The 23743-nt window shown below is 45.1% G+C and overlaps 1 protein-coding gene across 3 annotated transcripts in view; it reads right to left on the bottom strand.

Annotated features, from left to right (window-relative positions):
* The window catches only part of NHSL2 (NHS like 2), a 139184-nt gene that overhangs the window by 43464 nt on the left and 71977 nt on the right, over positions 1 to 23743 (bottom strand). For 2 of the 3 annotated variants that reach the window (XM_073600590.1, XM_073600591.1), the window contains exon 2: positions 5830 to 5967. The exons of the other annotated variant lie outside the window; for it this stretch is intronic. In XM_073600590.1, the coding sequence (XP_073456691.1) occupies positions 5830 to 5967 (138 nt within the window). The remainder of the gene's footprint in view (positions 1 to 5829; positions 5968 to 23743) is intronic. 3 annotated transcript variants of the gene reach the window in all.

Here is a 23743-nt window from a genome sequence, read left to right on the forward strand (position 1 = left end):
TCAGTCTGTCCCCCCAGTATAATCCGCCCAGGTCAGTCTGTCCCCCAGGTCAGTCTTTCCCCCAGTATAACCCCCCAGATCAGTCTTCTCCCCAGTATAATCCCCCAGATCAGTCTGTCCCCTCAGTATAATTCCCCCAGGCCAGTCTGTCCCCCCAGTATAATCCGCCCAGGTCAGTCTGTCCCCCAGGTCAGTCTTTCCCCAGTATAATCCCCCAGATCAGTCTGTCCCCCAATATAATCCCCCAGATCAGTCTGTCCCCTCAGTATAATCCCCCAGATCAGTCTGTCCCCCCAGTATAATCCGCCCAGGTCAGTCTGTCCCCCAGGTCAGTCTTTCCCCCAGTATAACCCCCCAGATCAGTCTTCTCCCCAGTATAATCCCCCAGATCAGTCTGTCCCCTCAGTATAATTCCCCCAGGCCAGTCTGTCCCCCCAGTATAATCCGCCCAGGTCAGTCTGTCCCCCAGGTCAGTCTTTCCCCAGTATAATCCCCCAGATCAGTCTGTCCCCCAATATAATCCCCCAGATCAGTCTGTCTCCTCAGTATTATCCCCCCAGGTCAGTCTGTCCCCCAGTATAATCCCCCAGATCAGTCTGTCCCCCCAGTATAATTCCCCCAGGCCAGTCTGTCCCCCCAGTATTATCCCCCAGGTCAGTCTGTCCCCCAGTATAATCCCCCAGTCCAGTCTGTCCCCCCTAGTATAATCCCCCCAGGTCAGTCTGTCCCCCAGTATAACCCCCCCCAGGTCAATCTGTCCCTCCAGTATAATCCCCCCAGGTCAGTCTGTCCCCTAGTATAATCCCTCCAGGTCAGTCTGTCACCCAGTATTCACCTTCATTTCCATATCAGACCCAAAGGGCCTGGATTTTAGGGGGACCCCCCACGCAATTTTTTTTTTCATTTTGGTTCGGTGTTCCCCTTAATATTAATTCCAGACCCAAAGGGCCTGGTAATGGACTGGGGGGGATCCCATGTTCTTTTTTTCAATGAGTTTTATCTATATTGCCAAGACCCAACAATTCATTACAGCCGCGATCAGTTTTAAATGACAATTTTTCCTTTAGAAATGTCATTTTGCTGTGGTACTTTTCTAAACACGGGAAAATTGTGCCACTTTACAGGCATACTATAGACACCCCCCCAGGCACGATATTTAAAGGAACATTTCATTTTTATTGTTTTACTTTAAGCATTAAAAAAAATCACTGCTCCCGAAAAAACGGCCATTTAAAAAAAAATGTTTGCATTGATACATGTCCCCTGGGGCAGGACCCAGGTCCCCAAACACTTTTTATGACAATAGCTTGCATATAAGCCTTTAAAATTAGTACTTTCGATTTTTCATGTTCTTGTCCCATAGACTTTAACTGTGTTTTGGCAGCTTTCGAATTTTCCCCGAACACGGCATATTGTTCAGTGTTCGCCGGAGCATCCGAAAAACCAAAGTTTGGCCCGAACTTATGCTCGGGCCGAACCATTCACCCATCCCTAGTTACAAGTACCTACACCTGTAGGTGTCAAAATCTTGTGTATCTTGGAAAACTGGGTGGGGATGGAAGGGGTTCTTACCTTTTTTTCATCCTTTGTTACATCTCAGCACTGCAGCCTCTTTACAGCCTGTTCCTGTTCACATACACTACAGTGATAACAGGTTGTATGTGTTTTTTCACAGGGCATATTTCCTAATTGTTGCTGAACAGTAAACTGTATTGCACCCTTTATGAATGAGGCCTTAAAATCATGTTACACCTGTCAGTTACAGTTCTCCTTGGCCCACCAGATAGAATAGGAAGGTTATAAACTTTAAGGACAATGGAAATAAATGAGTCACGCTGACGTAGCCAATAGGGTGCGATCTGGAAGCTGAATCAGGTTAAATGCCGACTGTCAGTTTGTGTCAGCTGTGCTGCATTTTCTTTGTAGGAAATCAATATAAAAGTAATTTTCTACTTCTACCAAGGATCTCATATGCTCCATATGAAGCTCTGGCATTGTACTCCGACTAATTGTCGAATAAAATCACATGTTAGAATTGTGTGCACCGTTCTGCCCCATGGCTTCTCTAAAGTCAATCACGTACAAAGCACAGCAACCCATTACAAAGCAATCATCTGTCATTCTTCCAACTGCTCTGAATCAGTGTTACGACTACATAGCGGCTCCCACATCCATCTGGAGCTGGAGAGTAAGGGGGCCCGGTGTAGGATTCCTCCCTACCTTGCCAGCAGCCTCCTACATGGTCTCAGACAGCAGGTGGAGGCAGTGCTTCAGTACCATGCTTTGTGCCTTTGATTGAGATATGCTTAACTGACACTGCAAATGCTTTAGTTGTGCCGAGACCAGCCGTACGGAACCAGGATTCCTCCAGAGACTGAAAGGGGTTCCTTAAGCTGTGGCTAATTGACCACTCATTTGAGAGTGTCTGCATAGTTCCAGGTCCAATGCCACTTGACAGAGCCAGAGGCATGACTGTAAGAGCATTCTGACCACCATATGTAAGACCTATTCTTTCCACTGGCCACCAATGCAAGGGGCATTCTACCTTCTGCCCACCAATGTAAGGGGCATTCTTCTCACTGACCACCAATGTAAAGAGCATTTTTTCCCACTGACCACCAATGTAAGGAGCATTTTTCCCACTGACCACCAATGCAAGGGGCATTCTTCCCTCTGACCAACAATGTAAGGAGCATTCTTTCCACTAATCAAAAATGTAAGGGGCATTCTTTTACTGACCACCCATGTAAGGAGAATTTTTCCCACTGACCACCAATGTAAGGAGCATTCTTCCCACCGATCACCAATGTAAGGAGCATTCTTCCCACTGATCACCAATGTAAGGGGCATTCTTCCCACTGATCATCAATGTAAGGGGCATTCTTCCCACTGATCATCAATGTAAGGGGCATTCTTCCCACTGACCACCAATGTAAGTGTCCTTCTTCCCACTAACCACCAATGTAAGGGGCAGGTGTGCCATGTCCTCTAAAAGCCCCCAAAATTAGTTGGATATATCTTATGGACTTTTGCTTCCCAACCAGCCAAACTTTCCAATTCTTTTACTCAGGGGGTTCCTCGCCTACCTCTTCAACTTCTCCACATTGGAAGAGACCCACCATAGACCATCTTCCACCAGCCACTTCCTGCTCTACTTCCCTCACACACTACTGCCCTGTAGTAGGCAGTATTGCCGTGTCCCAAGCAATATAATGGAAGCAAGTAACCGACCAAGAGCTTGCTTTCAAATAACCTGCAAACCAATCATACAGGATAGCAAAGACACCAGGAGAATTGGTGATTTATCAACAGCAACCATCCTGATAGAAACTGCTGACATTTTGTTAGACACCATGGACATGTTGTTAGGCGGTAATGGAGATTTCTGACACATATCTATAGACTATTAGGATTTTTAATATATAATTAAACATGGGTTGCCTACAGGGCCTTCTAAAGAATAACCCTGCCAGTGTGTGGACTGGAGAATTTACAGGTAAATACCTCAGCAATGGAGTCCATGCAAGGGTGTACCTACAGGGGTCACATGGGGTTACCATTGAGACTCAGTCAGCCCCATGCTTCAGGGAGCCCGTGCGGCCCCCCTGTACACCTGGATAGGAGGGCATCGGGGTGGCAGGCATGTAGAGGAACTGATCCTTCCATGTAGCCGCTGAATGCCCATGTCTTCTCCTCTCCCTCCTGCAGACATTCAGCGACTGCAGGGGGGAAATGGAGGCCATCGGTTCCGCCACATGCTACTCCTGCCGCCTCCCTGTCCTGCTGCTTCAGGCCCCTGTGTCCTTCCCTGCCCCCACCCCCCTCCCACCTCCTGCCAGCTGCTGCAGAGGATCTGCCAGATTTGAGAGCAGCGAAGGGGCTGGTAAATGTGTAATTTATTGGCACTTACCTTGTCTGAATGAATAGAGTCAGTGATCAGTACTGATCACTGACTATTTTTTGTTTGTTTTATTCATGTATAGCTGGGGCATAGTAAACTGTATTTACTATGCTTCAGTTTATGAAGGAACGGGGAGCTCTGTACAGAGCTATTCCTGTTCATTCATTCTGTGCAGCTGAGGCTGCAGAGAAAGGGACTGATGAATCTGTCCTCTGTCCCTTTCCCTGTTCTCATTATGCCGCGTACACACGAGCGGACTTTTCGACCGGACTGGTCCGACGGACTATCCGACGGACTTTCGGCAGACTTCCAACGGACTTTCCCAACGAACGGACTTGCGTATACACGATCACACCAAAGTCCGACGGATTCGAACGTGATGACGTACGACCGAACTAAAATAAGAAATAGCTGCCCTAGCGTCAGTTTTCGTCCGTCGGACTAGCATACAGACGAGCGGACTTTTCGATAGGAACTGGGTCCGGCAGAGTTCCGACGTAAAGATTTGAAATATGTTCCAAAGTCCGTCAGATTTTCGACCGAAAAAGTTTGCTGCAGGTCTGATGAAGCCCACACACGGTCGAATTGTCCGCCGGACTCGGTCCGTCGGACCAGTCCAGTCGAAAAGTCTGCTCGTGTGTACGCGGCATTAGTGTGACATTAGGGGTCTGTTTAGATCCCAGATATTTCACCAAAGCCCCCCAATGGCGGATCTAAAAAAAATTATAAAAAATAGAATTGTAAAAAAAATAATAAAAAATAAAACAACAAAAATAAAAAACTACTGACACCAGTGGCGGAACTCCCAAGGTCACAAAGGTCGCACTTGCGAGTAGTCTCTGGCGTTCTGCCACCGTAGGGGAACCCCAAGACGGCAGGAAGGTGGTCCGCTAAGGAACTGTAATAAGGGTCCCACGATGTAAGTAAATGGGCGCTGGATCAGTGGGAAGGGCCCCCGATCGGGGTTTCTTGCACCGGGGCCCTGAAGGTTCTAGTTTCGCCTCCAAGCCCATGGTGCAGGGATCTCCAAACTATGGCCCTCCGGCTGTTGCGGAACTACCTGTCCCATGAGGCATTGTAAAACTCTGACATTCACAGTTATGACTAGGCATGATGGGAATTGTAGTTCCTGAACAACTGGAGGGCCATAGTTTGGAGACCCCTGGACTTTAGAGTAAGAAGCAATGTAGGGTGCTGGGCTTGCTTGTTGAGCAGTGCTGTATGTGTTGAAAAGGACCATGCTGATAGAGGTAGCAGGGGAGCGCCCAGGCCACCCAACCCCCCCCCCCACTCCTAAAGCATGCCGCAGAATGGGTGTACTGCCCCGTGCCCACATTCTCTGCCCTCTTGCTTTGGCTGCATACGATTGGCATGGAGAGTGCACTGCATGTGTGGCCGTGTGGTCAATTGCTTGATTTTTAGCAGATAGTAGGTACTTGTGCATGAAAAGCACAGTGTGACAGCAGCAGCAGCTGTCAGAACAGACATGATGCCGCAGCCTGCTGGTTGCTAGTCACTGGTCTGGAGCATGCGTGTGGTGAGGGGGCACCCCCTCTACCACTGTGCCCTGGGCACAAGCCCCCTCCTGCCCATCCCTTGTCCCAGGCCTGGATAACACCATCGATCTGCAGCTGTTCTTTCATTGTCCAGTCAGCAGGTTGGGGTGGAGAGATGACGCCACTGTATTTCTTAACCGTAACAGGGAAAGTGGTATCACCCACCAGGCAGTGCTGTGTAAAACTGGAGACTGGATGGGCAAAAATGCAAATACTTTGGCAGGTAAACCAGCTTCCACATATGTATTTCACATTTTTCCTGGAGTTTTAGCTTTCAATGAAACTTTCTTGGAAAGGGTATATGAGCCCTTTACATGTTCTATATGTACAGTATTGTGTTTCCTGTAAAGATATACAGGCGCACTTCCCTACCTTGCAGTAAGCTCTGTAGGTTGAGTTCAGCCTCCTGATGCAGCTCCTCTACACAAGGAGGCCGCTTAGAGGACAGAAACACGTTCACAGGTTGCTGCTGCCAGTTGCTCAGCTTGGCGTGGTCCACCGTAGGTGCAGCTACAGGAGAAAGGAGAACATACAAAGGTTAGCTTAACTACAAGGCATATTGTCTCTATCACTAATCAGCCTTAAAATGTATTTATAACTTGTATATATAGTTTTTTAATAGCTGACTCCCATAAACAAAACATTATACATCGTTAAAAGCACATCATTACAAAAAAAATATTTATGATATAAACATTCATAATAGAAATGCCTGTATCTCAAAATAGCAAGATAAAAATAAATAGCCCATGTAAAGATTAAAAAAAAAAAAACAAAGCCAGCATTTGTGGAACTATTCAACTTTAATCCAGAGATTTTCCCTGCAATACTTTTTTCTGCCACTAGATGCCCTCAGTCTGATGCCCTTGACCCACCCTCAACCTGTGACTGTACAGTGAAAGGAGAAGCAGTACAGTGATGAGCATCTAAAATCTCAGCAGGAAGAATGCTCCTTACATTGGTGGTCAGTGAGAAGAGTGCCCCCTTTACAATGGTGGTCAGAATGCAGGTATTGCAGTCATGCCACTGCCTCAAGTGGTGATGGACCTGCAACTATGAAGGCCCCATGAGATGGGAGATCAATCAGCCATGGCTCAATTAATCACCTAACCAACTCTGGAGGATCCCTAAGGTTCTATGGAACTCTGTTTGAGAATGGTTGCCCCTTGCATTGGTGGTCAGTGGGAAGAATGCCCCTTACATTGTTTATCAGTGGGAAGAATACCCCTTACATTGGTGATCAGTGGGAAGAATGCTCCTTACATTGGTGATCAGTGGGAAGAATGCTCCTTACATTGGTGATCAGTGGGAAGAATGCTCCTTACATTGGTGGTCAGTGGGAAGAATGCTCCTTACACTGGTTGGTCAGTGAGAAGAATGCTCCTTACATTGGTGGTCAGTGAGAAGAATGCTCCTTACATTGGTGGTCAGTGAGAAGAATGCTCCTTACATTGGTGGTCAGTGAGAAGAATGCCCCTTACATTGGTGGTCAGTGGGAAGAATGACCCTTACACTGGTGGTCAGTGGGAAAAATGTTCCTTACATTGGTGATCAGTGAAAAGAATGCTCCTTACATTGGTGATCAGTGAGAAGAATGCCCCTTACATTGGTGGCCAGTGAGAAGAATACCCCTTACATTGATGGTCAGTGAGAAGAATGTTCCTTTCATTGGTGGTCAGTGGGAATAATGTTCCTTACATTGGTGGTCAGTGAGAAGAATGTTCCTTTCATTGGTGGTCAGTGGGAAAAATGCTCCTTACATTGGGAAGAATGCTCTACTTAAAGTGCTGGTCAGAATTCAGCTCCTGCAGTCATGTCACTGCCTCTGCCTAGTGGTGATGGACCTGCACCTATGAAGGCCCCATGAGATGGGAGGTCAATCAGCAATGTCTCAAGTAATCCCTAACCAACTCTGGAGGATCCCTAAGGTTCTATGGAACTCTGATTGAGAATGGTTGCTCTAAATAAAGATAATAACATTAGCAGGTAAATTTTTTTAAGCAAGTTTCACATAAACAGCTCAATAAAGGAAATTGAGGTTTGCAGCAATATCACCAACGATGAGATCCATAACGTTCAGCCACCATTCACTAATAAGGATAAAGTCCACAACAAAGGTAAAAAATCATAAATACAAAAAACACCAAACTAACTGAAAAACCCAAAACACCCCTCCCCCAGTCCAAAAAACACACCCTCTAAATAAATGGAAAAAAAAAGAATACATAGTTGCTTTTTTAAGCAAATTCCACCTAAACAGCTTTTTTAGAAACAAAATTGAGGTTTGGCACAATATCGCAGATGAGGAAATCCGTAATTTCACTGGAAATGTAATTATGCCGAAATCATGCGGCTCATCCCTACTACCGAGCATATGAAGAGTACGGTGAAATAAAGGGGAGGTGGAGTACAAACAGATGGCCACTCTTTACTCTCATATGTTGTAGTATTGAAGTGTGGAGAAACGGCTTTCACAATCTTTCTGTTTCCTTCCTAAAACCGCCTTCCTGACACCTAGTAACACAAAAACAAAATAGTTCCTCTTTTGCCTAAAAAATGCATCAGAAGTCAAGCGAAAGGTTATTTGTTCATTCTACTTATCTACCGTTTTTATACATAATGAAACCTTGCATAGACGTGTGGGTAGAAATGTCTTTACATTGGTGGTCAGTGGGAAGAATGCTCCTCACATTGGGGGTCAGTTGGAAGAATGCCCCTTATATTGGTGATCAGTGGGAAGAATGCTCCCTACATTGGTGGTCAGTGGGAAGAATGCTCTCTACATTGGTGGTCAGTGGGAAGAATGCTCTCTACATTGGTGGTCAGTGGGAAGAATGTTCCTTACATTGGTGGCCAATGGGAAGAATGCTCCTTACATTGGTGGACAGTAGGAAAAATGCCCCTTACATTGGAGGCCCATGCGAAAATGCTACTTACATTGGTGATCAGTGGGAAGAATGCTCCTTACATTGGTGGTCAGTGGGAAGAATGCTCCTTACATTGGTGGTCAGTGGGAAGAATGCTCCCTACATTGGTGATCAGTGGGTAGAATGCTCCTTACATTGGGGGTCAGTGGGAAGAATTCTGCTTATATTGGTGGTCATTGGGAAGAATGTCCTTCTTACAGCATGGGGCCTCCAAGATTGGAAGGGCACCATTGTCCAAAATGTCTCTGTATGGTTGTAACATTAGCAGTAGCCTTCACTGGGAACACTAAATTATTTGGAGGAACGTCCACATACTTTTGGCCATATAGGTAAGTGTGATGGTCAGGGGTCCAGAAATGTTTGGCCATGTAGTGTACTTTAGAATAGGCATTGTATTGCATTGTGAATTGTGGCTGTAAATTATGGATCTCATCATTAGAAATATTCCTCCAAACCTCAATTTTAGGTGCTTAGGTGAAACTTGCCTAAAAAAATGTGATCTGTAATGTGATCTGCTAATTTTATTGTTTTTAGAGCAGCCATTCTCAACCAGGGCTCCCGTAAAAATCTAGGGTTCTTCCAGAGGTGGGCTAGGGGCTCCTTGAGCTACGGCTGATTGACCACCTATCTGTTGGTGCCAGCATAGTTCCAGGTCCATCACCACTTGGCAGAGCCAGTGGCATGACAGCAAAAGAGCCATTCTGACCAGGGCATTCTTCCCAATGACCACCAATGTAAGGAGCATTCTTCCCACTGACCACCAATGAAAGTAACATTCTTCTCACTGACCACCAATGTAAGGAGCATTCTTCTCACTGACAACCAGTGTAAGGAGTATTATTTCCAATGACCACCAATATAAGGCACATTCTTCCCACTGATAACCAATGTAAGGGTCATTCTTTCCAGTGACCACCAATGTAAGGGACATTCTTCCCAATGACCACCAATGTAAGGGGCATTCTTCCCAGTGACCACCAATGTAAGGGGCATTCTTGCCAATGACCACCAATGTCAGCACATTTCTACCCACTAGTCTATATAATGTGTCAATGGGTATAAATTGGGTATCAATGTGGTATTATACCCAATGACACATTGCATAGACTTGTGGGTGGAACTGTGCTTAAATTGGTGGTAAGTGGAAGGAATAGTGAGCGTAGGGTTGGTAGGGTTGGGAAGAATGGTGTCCCATTGTTGGTAGGGTTGGGAGGAATAATTCTTGTTGGTGTCAGTCGAAGGAATAGTGTCCCATCATTGGTGTCAGTGGAAGAAATAGTGTCCATCTTTGGTTTCAGTGGAAAGAATAGTGTCCCATCATTGGTGTCAGTGGAAGGAATAGTGTCCCATCATGGGTGTCAGTGGAAAGAATAGTGCCCCATCATTGGTGTCAGTGGGAGGAATAGTGTCCCATCATTGGTATCAGTGGAAGGAATAGTGTCCCATCATTGGTATCAGTGGAAGGAATAGTGTCCCATCATTGGTGTCAGTGGAAGGAATAGTGTGAATAGTGGCCATCTTTGGTGTCAGTGGAAGGAATAGTGAGTGCACCGTTGTCGGTAAGGTTGGGAGGAATAGTGCCCTATCGCTGGTATCAGTGGGAGGAATAGATAAGATGAGGCTTGGTTTCACTGTGGGGGATGAAGGTTCTCAAGTGCTTTAGAAGCCTCTGCAGCAGACATAGTGGCCCTGTAGAGGTTGAGGGAGCTGGGGCAACTGTTGGTTATGGGGAGCCCTGGGGCTTTCTCCAGGAGGCTGGGGGTTTTGCAAGGACAATGTGGAAGACTGAAGGGCACTTCAGGGGCTGGGGGGGGGGGGGGGGGCACTGTTGAGGGCACTATAGGTGGTCTGGAGGCTCTGCAACAAGCTAGGGGTCACTGCAGGAGCCTGGGTGGGCACTGTAGGAGATTGACAGGGACTGTGGGGGACTGAGAACTCTTAGGGGGCTTGAGGGCACTGTGAGAGGTTGAGAAGGCACCACTATCAAAGGTTGTGTAGCTCTATGGAAGTTGGCAGGCACTGTGGGAGGTTAGGGGATGAGTCTGCTGCTACCCTTTCACTGACCAATCAGTAGGTAGGGACAAAGCCCCACGTGTTCTTCATCTGCAAGTAGGGTCATCCACCTAGCTGTGCTGTGTGGCAGGGCTGTGTGAATGTCAGGACTGGAAGGACAAATACACCTTTGCCTTTGGCAGGTAAAACAGCCCCTGTCTGTGTTTTAGCCGTGTATTTATTTGATTTCTTGGATTAAAGCTTTATAAAACGATCGTCCCATGCTATGTATTTTATAGACGACCCCATGAACCTCTGACAACAACCTGATGAGTTTGATATAAAAACTTTGGCAGTCAGTAGATTTCACCTCTCTTGGCTCCGATGCCAGGAAGCTCATTATTGCCAATATCCTGTGCGGATTTCACCAGCCCCCCCAGCAACGTCCGTACTTTACTGTCCGCCGTGTCCCCGGGGGACAGGACTCTCGTGTTTTGTTCATAGTCTGCAGAGCTACAAGGTATTTGTTTGCACCTTGATTCTTCATACTCTCCCCTTTTCCTTCCTGCACCGCTACCCTTCTTATAAAACAAATAAAATTTATCTAAACCCAAAGGCAACAATGTAACAACACACGGCAGCCCACCAGTCCTCAGAAGGGGTGGCTGCATTCGTTTTCCTTCTTCAGGCTTCTTCCTTTTATTTCTACCTGGTTGATCCCTCCAGCAACACACTTCCCATCCTTTATGAGGAGAGGGGGAGGTGTTCCGTAGTTCTGAAAACCCTCACTGCGCTAAATTTATGGAGGATCGGCATTCTCACCCTAGAACAGAACTAGAGAACATCTCCCAGCTATGTTATGAGGACGAAGAATGGGTGGTCTGCAGCCCTGTCCTGGGGTGACAACGCTGACTGCGCTACATTTATGGAGAATCAGCGTTGTCACCCTAGGGCAGAACCACAGAACACATCCCACCTATGTTATGGGGGCGTAGGGTGGTTTTGTCCTAGGGTGACAACGCTGGACTGCACTATTTTATTTACCTTTTGGAGAGAGAACTAGAGGACACCTCCTACCTGTTTAATGGGGGCAATGAGATGGGGAGGTGTTCTGTAGTTCTGCCCTAGATTGACAACGCTGATCCTCCATAAATACAGTGCAAAGAGCATTGTCACCCTAGGACAGAACTACAGAACACCTCCCCATCTCGTTGCCCTCATTAAACAGGTGGAAGGTGTCCTCTAGTTCTCTCTCCAAAGGTGACAATGCTAATTCTTTATAAATATAGCGTAGTCAGCGTTGTCACTCTAGGACAGAACTACAGCGCCCCCCCGACATAACATAGGTGGAATGTGTTCTATGATTCTGTCCTAGGGTGACAACGCTAATCCTCCATAAATGTAGTGCAGAAAATGTTGTCACCCTAGGACAAAACTGCAGACCCCCTTCTTCATCTCCATAACAATGGGGGTACATGTTCTATAGTTCTGTTCTAGGGTGACAACGCTGATCCTCCATAAATAAAATAGGTGGGAGGTGTTCTATAGTTCTGTCCTAGGGTGACAACGCTGATCCTCCATAAATAAAATAGGTGGGAGGTGTTCCATGGTTCTGTCCTAGGGTGACAAGACTGATCCTCCATAAATGTAGGGCAGAAAACGTTGTCACCCTAGGACAGAACTACAGACTCCCCTCTTCATCTCCATAACAACGGGGGGGACGTGTTCTATAGATCTGTTCTAGGGTGACAACGCTGATCCTCCATAAATATGGTGTAGTCAGCGTTGTCACCCTAGGACAAAACTGCAGACCACCCCTTCGTCCCCATAACATAGGTGGGAGGTGTTCTATAGTTCTGTCCTAGGGAGACAACGCCGATCCTCCATAAATGTAGGGCAGAAAACGTTGTCACCCTAGCACAGAACTACAGACTCCCCTCTTCATCTCCATAACATAGGTGGGAGATGTTCTATAGATCTGTTCTACGGCGACAATGTTTTCTGAGCTACATTTATGGAGGATCGGCCTTGTCACCCTAGGAGAGAACTATAGAACATCTCCCATCTATGTTATGGAGAAGAAGAGGGGGGGTCTGTAGTTTTGTTTTAGGGTGACCACACCGATCCATAAATACAGCGCGATGAGCATTGTCACCCTAGGACAGAACTACCGAACACCTCCCCCCTCTGCTCGTAAAGGGCATAAAGTGTGTTAGAAAACTAAAGCAGCCACCACATCCAAGGACTGGAAGTTATCAGTTGGCTGGATTTATAGCAGGATCAACAGATTTTTTTTTTGCGCTAGCAATATGCTGTTTGTGTCCCCGTTATGGAGATCCGCCCTCTCTGTCCTTCCTGTTTACCATTATTGCTGAAAGCGAAAGAAAATCCCAAATTTTGGCTTGTCGTCAACTAGGAATAGAGGAGAAATTTTCAGCTTTCATGATAATAATCCCTGGTGATCCCGCCATGTTCAGGCACTTCCTGTTATTGGGTGACAACGCTCTGTGCCTGTCTCCCAATTGTGCTCCTGTGTTGTCACCCCCATCACACGGGCTTCTAACAAAGACTACATACGGTGATTTCTAACACACGTGAGACAGGCGAGGTCCTCTGTTGTCTCCAGGAGGAAACCAGCCCTGAGAAATGTCACGCAGCCATTGCTGGAGACAAGAAGTGGCCACAAAGAGGCTGCAGGAGATCAGTAGAACTGAGATGTAACAAAGAAAAAAAAGGAGGATTTTAAGGAAAAATAACATTTTATAAAATGTGGACAGAGTTGTTTTCATATAACTACATCGAATAACCATTTACTGTTCTTGTGTGTTGTCCGATTGTCTCCTTTTACCGACACGTTCTCTAAGTTTCATCGGCTGGTTTATTATTGATCTTCTATTCAATATATCCAACCAGGACACCTCATCCAGCCTGACCCTGCAATTTCCAATACTCTCTGTTCCCATAACAACCCCCGCTTCCATTACATACATACCCCCCCCAACTATTCATAGGAATAGAGGTCATTTATCATAAACACATTATAGAGATAAGAAGGCTGCTGAGCTATAAAGACTACCTGAGATATAGAAAATTCTGAGACATGGAGACTGCTGAGAGATGAAGACTGCTGAGAGATGGAGGCTGCTGAGAGATGAAGACTGCTGAGAGATGAAGACTGCTGAGAGATGGCGGCGGCTGAGAGATGAAGACTGCTGAGAGATGGAAGCTGCTGAGAGATGGAGACTGCTGAGAGATGGAGACTGCTGAGAGATGGAAGCTGCTGAGAGAGGGAGACTGCTGAGAGATGGCGGCAGCTGAGAGATGGCGGCTGCTGACATATAGAGGCTGCTGTGCTGAGAGATGGAGGCTGCTGAGAGATGAAGACTGCTGAGAGATGGAAGCTGCTGAGAGATGGAGACTGCTGAGAGATGGAGACTGCTGAGAGATGGAGGCTGCTGAGAGAGGGAGACTGCTGAGAGATGGCGGCAGCTGAGAGATGGAGGCTGCTGACATATAGAGGCTGCTGTGCTGAGAGATGGAGGCTGCTGAGAGATGAAGACTGCTGAGAGATGGAAGCTGCTGAGAGATGGAGACTGCTGAGAGATGGAGACTGCTGAGAGAGGGAGACTGCTGAGAGATGGAAACTGCTGAGATATAGAAGGTGCTGAGATATGGAGACTGCTGAGAGATGGAGACTGCTGAGAGATGGCGGCAGCTGAGAGATGGAGGCTGCTGACATATAGAGGCTGCTGTGCTGAGAGATGAAGGCTGCTGAGAGATGGCAGCAGCTGAGAGATGGAGGCTGCTGAGAGATGGAGGCTGCTGAGAGATGGAGACTGCTGAGAGATGGCGGCAGCTGAGAGATGGAGGCTGCTGACATATAGAGGCTGCTGTGCTGAGAGATGGAGGCTGCTGAGAGATGGCAGCAGCTGAGAGATGGAGGCTGCTGAGAGATGGAGGCTGCTGAGAGATGGAGACTGCTGAGAGATGGAGGCTGCTGAGATAAGGGAGGCTGCTGTGCTGACTCGAGATGGAGACTGCTGAGAGATGGAGACTGCTGAGGGATGGAGGCTGCTGAGAGATGGAGACTGTTGAGATATAGAGGCTGCTGAGATATGGAGACTGCTGAGATATGGAGACTGCTGAGAGATGGAGGCTGCTGAGATATGGAGGCTGCTGGGAGATGGAGACTGTCTGACATATAGACACTGCTGGGAGATGGATACTGTCTGAGATATGGAGGCTGCTGGGAGATGGAGACTGTCTGACATATAGACACTGCTGAGAGATGGAGACTGCTGAGGTATAGAGACTGCTGAGAGATGGAGGCTGCTGAGAGATGGAGACTGCTGAGATATAGAGGCTGCTGAGATATGGATACTGCTGAGATATGGAGACTGCTTAGAGATGGAGGCTGCTGAGATATGGAGACTGCTGGGAGAAGGATACTGTCTGAGATATGCAGGCTGCTGGGAGATGGAGACTGTCTCACACATAGACACTGCTGAGAGATGGAGACTGCTGAGAGATTGACACTTCTGAGATATAGAGGCTGCTGAGAGATGGAGACTGTCTGAGATATATAGACTGCTTGGAGATAGAGACTGCTGAGAAATGGAGACTGCCTGAGATATAGAGACTGTGAGAGATGGAGACTACTGAGAGATTGACACTTCTGAGATATAGAGGCTGCTGAGAAATGGAGACTGCCTGAGATATGGAGACTGCTGAGAAATGGAGACTGCCTGAGATATGGAGACTGCTGAGAGATGGAGACTGTCTGACATATAGACACTGCTGAGAGATGGAGACTGCTGAGATATAGAGGCTGTTTGGAGATGGGGTCTGCTGAGATATAGAGACTGCTTGGAGATGGGGTCTGCTGAGATATGGAGACTGCTGAGAGGTGGAGACTGCCTGAGATAGAGAGGCTGCTGTAGGATAGAGACTGTCTGAGATATGGAGGCTGCTGAAAGATGGAGACTGCTGAGCTATAGAGACTGCTAAAAGATGGAGAATGTCTGAGATATAGAGACTGCTGGCAGATGGAGACTGCCTGCTATATAGAGGCTGCGGAGATAAAGAGACTGCTTGGAGATGGGGACTGCTTGGAGATGGAGACTGCTGAGATATGGAGACTGCCTGAGATATGGAGACTGCTGAGAGATGGAGACTGCCTGAGATATGGAGACTGCTGAGAGATGGAGACTGTCTGAGATATGGAGACTGTCTGAGATATGGAGCCTGCTGAGAGATGGAGACTGTCTGAGATATGGAGACTGCTGAGAGATGGAGACTGTATGAGATATAGAGGCTGCTGAAAGATGAAGACTGCTGAGATATGGAGGCTGCTGAGAGATGGAAACTCCCTGAGATATAGAGATTGCTGAGAGATGAAGACTGTCTGAGATATAGAGGCTACAGAGATATGGAGGCTGCTGATATTTGGAGATTGCTGAGCTGTAGAGACTGCCTGAAGATGGAGATTGCTGTTGACCGGTGAACATCTGTATGTAATTACATCTTCTGATGCTTTACTAGAAGTGATAGAAGGTTATACATGTGTTCTGCCTCCCCGAGAGAACTGAAAATATCCCTTCAGGTTTTCCATCCAAGGAGACTCTCTTTCTTTTTTTCTCTTACAATCTATCCCTCTCCCATTCACATTTTCAATATTTTTAACTCTGCACTTTTCATTCAAATAATCCCTGGTGATCCTGCCATGAAGATCCCTTTTCAGGCACTTCCTCTTATAAGCTGACAACGCTCTGTCCCTGTCTACCAACTGTAGTCCTGTGTTATCACCTTGTCACGTGAGCCTTTGCTAGACACTGCAATCAGACCTCAATCAGAATATATACCGCATTTTGACCACTAGATGGCACTAACGATTATAGCAAGTCAAAGTGCAGTATTAAAGAAAAAAAAAAAAAAAACAGGGAAAGTTCGTACAGCCTGGGTGAATGCCTGTGACATTCGTCCAAGGAATGTCATAAGTAGAGCCCCTTAAACTCACAGTGCAAGATTCTGATAATATTAGGAAAAGCAAAATGTTGAACAATGACGCAGAAATGGCTTCCACGTTGTAGGGCTCATTCACACGGTTGTATGTGTATTTTCTGCATGGAAGACAAGTTGATGCTGGCAGAGCTAGCGGAAGATCCTGTGCAAAACACCTGCGTTTAGACGCGTCCAGTTCTCCTAATGACTTTGTGTGTATGCATATGCGCGTTCACACACATACATGCGTCAAAAAAATCTGCCGCCATATACAGCCCCAGGCGCCGCCGTGTCCTACTTTTTTTTTTTTTTTTGTAGACCACTAAAAACAGCGCACTTTTTTATTTTTTTTTGGACCTATGGCCCCTATAGTGCCGAATCTAGATACATAAAAAAACCAAACACTGTGCAGATCTATAAGTGGCGTTTTCGTATGAATGAGCCCCAATACAAACCTCCCCCCCCCCCCCGAAAAACTGACAATGAGAAACGTTTTTCTTTTCCTAAGCTCTGTCCAAATCCCGAGCCAGGATCTGGAATATTTTGCGCCTGCGCGCTGCAGACAACGGATGCAAATATCTACATCCAGAATGAAGGTTGCCGTCCATCGGTGGCCATCTTGTCCAAGGCAATCTTGGCAAAGATTGGTCCGATGCAAAGGACATGGAATAATCTACTAGTGTCCGTCGCAATGCGCTCTTACCTTCCAGCCCGTTCCGTGGAAGAGTCCGCAGACTTGTGACATTCAGAGAAACGTCCGCACACCACACCACCACCCCCAACCATCTGTTAAGGAAGACCTACCCTGTGGTTGTGGTTAATAAATGGGTGTGTGTGATGACATGTGTGATGACATGTGTTTATTCCTGTGTTCTGTTTATTGCTATGAGATCCCCAGTAACGAAACGTGTTGTGTGATATTTGTCACATGTATGGGGCAAGACAGATTCCGCTGATCAGTACTGTGAAACACTTGGCGTTTTTTTTTTTTTTTTTTTCTTGAACGCATTGGGAGCAAAAAAATAAAAAAATAAAAGTCCCCCCGATAAAATATTTGTTACGATTCTCTGCAGTTTACAACTTTCAATGCTTGCCGGCTCCTGCTCTCTCGGTCCTGCTTTCCTGAACTTCCATTCTTCACAATGGACAGTGCAGTCTGATGCCAGCCTTTTTTAGTTTGGAGGAGGGAGGAGCAGGGGAGTGCCCTTCCATCCTAGCCTTTAGGGCTGTGTGTTTCTATTGATGCAAACAGTGTAGGGAGATATAAGTCTAGCCCCCCCCCCACGCCTTTAATAATTAATTGTTATTTATATAAATAGCCACTTGAAGACCGGGCTTTTTCTGGTACTTTTTGTTTACATGTAACAAGTATTTTTTTTTTTTATTGTATAATTTTTATAGTATTGTATTTGTATTTTTTTTTTTTTGTATTTTTATTGTATAATTTTTTTTTCTGCTATAACCCCCAAAAATTATATATATATATATATTTATATTTATTTTATTTTAATTTTTTTTCTGGCACTTTTTGTTTACACGTAGCAACAAGTATTTTTTTATTGTATAATTTTTATTGTATTGTATTTGTAATTTTTTTTTTTTTTTTTTATTGTATAATTTTTTTTTTTTTTTTGGTATAACCCCCAAAAAATTATATATATATATATATATAAATATATAATTTTTTGGGGGTTATATATATGTCTTTTTTTTTTTTTTTTTTTTTTTAGCAGACACCCTAGGAAATAAAATGGCGATTGTTGCAATTTTTTTCTGTCACATGGTAATCCTGCAGCAGTTTTGTAAACACAATTTTTTGGGAAAAAAACACACTTTACCCACTTGCTGACCGGGCCTTTTTCTGACATTTGTTGCATAGTGCAAGTGTAAAGGAAATTTGTAAGTTCTGTATATAATTGTATTCTATTGTGTATGTATTGCACGCTGCCCTGACTGTGCACACAACACTAATAATGTTTTCAGTACTTGTTTGCATTCATTCGAGTCCTGATTAGAATTAGCCTGCCTATGTTACGCCCCTTGTTACCATAAAGGTACAGTTATAATACAGTTATAATATTAATGCGATACCTACGTAATCACTTGTATAAAAACCTTCAATTGCATCATAATAAAGCAGAAGAGTTATTTGGAAAGATGCGGAGCGTATCTTTTGTGTCTGTTCCCTACTGCAGTAGTTATTATTAATTTGGAACCACTAATCAATATGAGGATAGGAGTTGCCTATCTATAAATTTCCATGTCAAGTTAAAATCTGTATTGTTTGCTAGAAAATGACTTAGAACCCCCAAACATTTTATATATATCTATATTTTTTAAGCAGAGACCCAAGAAAATAAAAGAGCGATTTTTGTAGTTTTTTTTTAATGTGACACAGTGTTTGCGTAGCGTTTTTTTTTAATCGCTTTTTTTGTGGGGAAAAAAAACACTTTATTAAATGAAAAACAAATAAAACACAATATATTATATACCACAATTTTATATAAAAACCCCAAAGATGATGTTACACTGAGTAAATAGATACCGAACATGTCACACTTTAAAATGGCGCACGCTTGTGGAATCGACAAACTACGGTACTTTGAAATCTCCATAGGTGATGCTGTAAAAAATTTTTTTAAAGGTTACCTGTTTACAATTACAGAGGAGGCCTAGTGGTAGAATTATTGCCCTCGCTCTAACATCCGCGGCGATACCTCACATGTGTAGTGCGAACACCGTTCGCTCCGGTCCTCCAAGGCCATAGAGGCGATCAACAATAATCAGAATACCTCAATCAGAAAATATATCACATTTTTGGCCACTAGATGGAGCTGAAGATCATTGGAAGTCATAGTATTACAGACTAATGCTCAATCAGAATACCTGAATCAAAAAATATACCTCAGTTTGGCCACTAGATGGAGCTGAAGACCATAGGAAGTCATAGTATTACAGACTAACGTTCAATCAGAATACCTCAATCAGAAAATATACCACATTTTGTCCACTAGATGGAGCTGAAGATCATAGGAAGTCATAGTATTACAGACAAATGCTCAATCAGAATACCTCAATCAGAAAATATCACGGATGGAGCTGTTGATCATAGGGTGTCAAAGTAATTAGAGCCCAATGCTCAATCAGAAAATATGCCACATTTTGGCCTAATAGATGGAGCTGAAGATCATAGGAAGTCATAGTATTACAGACAAATGCTCAATCGGAACACCTCAATCAGAAAATTATCCCGGGTGGAGCTGATGATCATAGGAAGCCAAAGTATTAGAGCCCAATGCTCAATCAGAAAATATACCTCAGTTTGGCCACTAGATGGAGCTGAAGATCATAGGAAGTCATAGTATTACAGACTAACGCTCAATCAGAATACCTGAATCAGAAAATATACCACATTTTTGCCACTAGATGGAGCTGATAATCATAGGAAGTCATAGTATTAGAAAAAATACAAGGGAAAATTCATGCAGCCTGGACAAATATCTGTGACATTCATCTACCGAATGTTTAAAAAAAAAAAAAAAAAAAAGATCCCATGAACTCCAATCTTTCTGCATTAATGATTTTATGGGTGTAATCAGAAAATATACCTAATTTCAGCCACTGGATGGAGCTGACGATCAACGGAAGGTATAGTATTGGAGACCAATGCTCAATCAGAAAATATATCACAGTTTGGCCACTAGATGGAGCTGAAGATCATAGGAAGTAATAGTATTCCAGACTATCGCTCAATCAGAATACCTCAATGAGAAAATGTACCACATTTTGGCCACTAGATGGAGCTGAAGACCATAGGAAGTCATAGTATTACAGACTAACGCTCAATCAGAATACCTCAATCAGAAAATGTACCACAGTTTGGCCACTAGATGGAGCTGAAGATCATTGGAAGTCATAGTTTTCCAGACTAACGCTCAATCAGAACACCTCAATCAGAAAATATCCCAGATGGAGCTGATGATCTTAGGAAGTCAAATTAGAGCCCAATGCTCAATCAGAAAATATGCCACATTTTGGCCTAATAGATGGAGCTGAAGATCATAGGAAGTCATAGTATTCCAGACTAACAATAAATTAGAATACCTGAACCAGAAAATATACCTCAGTTTGGCCACTAGATGGAGCTGAAGATCAAAGGAAGTCATATTATCACAGACTAACGTTCAATCAGAATACCTGAATCAGAAAATATACCACATTTTTGCCACTAGATGGAGCTGATAATCATAGGAAGTCATAGTATTAAAAAAAAATACAAGGGAAAATTCATGCAGCCTGGACAGATACCTGTGACATTCACCTACCAAATGTTTAAAAAAAAAAAAAAAAGATCCGTTAAACTCCAATCTTCCTGCATTAATGATTTTATGGGTGTAATCAGAAAATATACCTCATTTCGGCCACTGGGTGGGGCTGACGATCATCGGAAGTTATAGTATTAGAGACCAATGCTCAATCAGAAAATATATCACAGTTTGGCCACTAGATGGAGCTGACGATCATAGGAAGTCATAGTATTACAGACAAACGCTCAATCAGAATAACTCAATCAGAAAATATCCCAGATGGAGCTGATGATCATAGGAAGTCAAAGTATTAGAGCCCAATGCTCAATCAGAAAATATGCCACATTTTGGCCACTAGATGGAGATGAAGATCATAGAAAGTCATAGTATTACAGACTAACGCTCAATCAGAATACCTCAATCAGAAAATATACCACATTTTGGCCACTAGATGGAGCTTTAGATCACAGGAAGTCATCGTATTACAGACTAACGCTCAATCAGAATACCTGAATCAGAAAATATACCTCAGTTTGGCCACTAGATGGAGCTGAAGACCATAGGAAGTCATAGTATTACAGACTAACACTCAATCAGAATACCTCACTTAGAAAATATCCCAGATGGAGCTGATGATCATAGGAAGTCAAAGTATTAGAGCCCAATGCTCAATCAGAAAATATACCACATTTTGGCCACTAGATGGAGCCGAAGATCACAGGAAGTCATAGTATTACAGACTAATGCTCAATCAGAATCTCTCAATCAGAAAATTTACCACATTTTGGCCACTAGATGGAGCTGAAGACCATAGGAAGTCATAATATTACAGACAAATGCTCAATCAGAATACCTCAATGAGAAAATGTACCACACTTTGGCCACTAGATGGAGCTGAAGATCATTGGAAGTCATAGTATTCCAGACTAACGCTCAATCAGAATACCTCAATCAGAAAATATACCACATTTTGGCCACCAATCTGGATCCAATAACGCCGGCACACAAGGATGGTTTCCTTGTAGCAGAAATAGTGCCAAATTACCAGGCGGACCTTCACAGGACACAGCCATGAGATCTCAGATAAATAATGAACAGCGCATGCAGCCGCTATCATTGCACACGCTCCATTATAAAACATTTTGACTTTAGGGCTCCGCCATCCCAGATGCTGATGTCTTTCTCTGCCAGCGTTCAGCTTGTTCTATATCCCTGATAACGAATGAAAATATCCCTGGGCTTTCCGAGCAAGAAACCGCACCGCGATCCGCGCCTCCTGCGTGAGAGTAAACAGACGATGCCGAGGGATGAAGGAAAGTTTCTGGTTTAACTCCTTCCCATCCAGCCCCGGCGTCCCTCTGAGTAGGTCTTTGCACCCTTGGTGCCGCCGGCACGCAAATATGTGGCCTCTCGGTGGGTGGGCTTTGGCGCAGAGCGGCCGCATATTTGCGTTACAGATTGCAGACACAGCACAGTTACCGGTGACTAATGGAAAGCAAGTAGAGGTTGGGAGCTTTCCGATCATGTGGCAGCCAATCATGGCAGTCACATGATCATAAACCCCGCCTCCCGGCATCTGTAACCCATTAAAGGGCCGGGAGGCGCCGGCGCCAAAGGGTTGAGTGGGGGAAGGATGGACAGACTGATCACGTGACCACTGTGATTGGCTGTCACAGTGGTCACATGATCAGGAGCCTGTCCCACTGTGATGGATCACTACTAGAGACTGGGAGCAGCCTGTGACAGCTCGGTCACTGTGCCATTGAAAATGGAGATTTGGTGGAGGTGCAGCAAAGATCTGTGTCTTTCACAATTATCTCCAAGGTCATTCTCTCCCCTTTTAAACTGGCCATAGGTAGTTAGAATTTCAAAGAAAAGGAAAATTGCCAGAACATTCGTATATATCTAGGAAAATTCCTAAAACATTTGTAAATATCTAGGAAAATTCTCAAAACATTCGTAGATCTCAAGGAAAATTATCAGAACATTCTCCAAAGATTTGTATAAGGGAAGATTTCAGAACATTTGTACATCTAGGAAAATTCTCAGAAAAATTTGTATATATACAGTATCTCACAAAAGTGAGTGCACCCCTCACATTTTTGTAAATATTTTATTCTAACTTTTCATGTGACAACACTGAAGAAATCAAAAAAGGGGGGGGGAGTGCGCATGCGCGCGGCGCCGAGAGCGGTCATGAACTGACTGGGCTCCGCTCACCTCCGGCTGGAAAGCTAATTTTAAAGCAATCAGAGACGATCGGACTGCCACCCGACCTCCACAAAGTTACCCGGGCGCAGATTATGCAGCGGGGAGCAGCAGGGAACGTAACAAACAGCCACAAACCCCCTAGAACGACTCGGGCCTCCAGGGCCCAGCAGCTGCAGCCCTCCTCCTCACCTAAAATGGCGCCGGGGAGGAAAGACACTGCACGCGGCGGCGTGCAGAAGCAAACTCCGCAGGAAACGGCACAGCCAGCTAAAGGGACTACAGAGCGCAGCAGCCCCCCAGCCATCCACCACCAGAACTGGACAATCCACCAGACGAACCAGGGAACCGCAGCTCAGGTTAGTCCTCAGACACAGCACAGCCCCCTCCAGCCCAAGATGGCGTCAGCTACAGGAGTTACTCTCTATGGGGGAGGACAGAAACAGCTGACTACGGCAAGCTGCCCTATTACTACCTTCATGGCTGAAGTACACAGGGACCCTTTCTCATCTCAGTCTGAGGGGGGGCCTTTGTCCCCACGAAGCGAGCAGCCACAGCTATCCCCCCAGTCAGGCTCTCTGGACAGACCCCTATTCACAGATTCCCCAGCGTCCTCCACAGACAGACATATGGCAGAGATCGCTGAAATAGCCCTAAGCCAAAGCAGTGCGGCTTCCTTACAACCACCTGCACCCACAGAGGGATACTCAGGAGACACAGTACTCCTTGCCAGATTTTCGGCACTCCTGCAACAGGAACTATCCAAAGCATGCACTATAATCACCACAGGAATGAGAGATGATTTTCAAAACATAGGAGAGAGATTGGACACGATCGAATCTAAGATGGACG

This window comes from Aquarana catesbeiana, linkage group LG09 (genome assembly GCF_042186555.1).
Source record: "Aquarana catesbeiana isolate 2022-GZ linkage group LG09, ASM4218655v1, whole genome shotgun sequence".
Taxonomy (NCBI): Eukaryota; Metazoa; Chordata; class Amphibia; order Anura; family Ranidae; genus Aquarana; species Aquarana catesbeiana.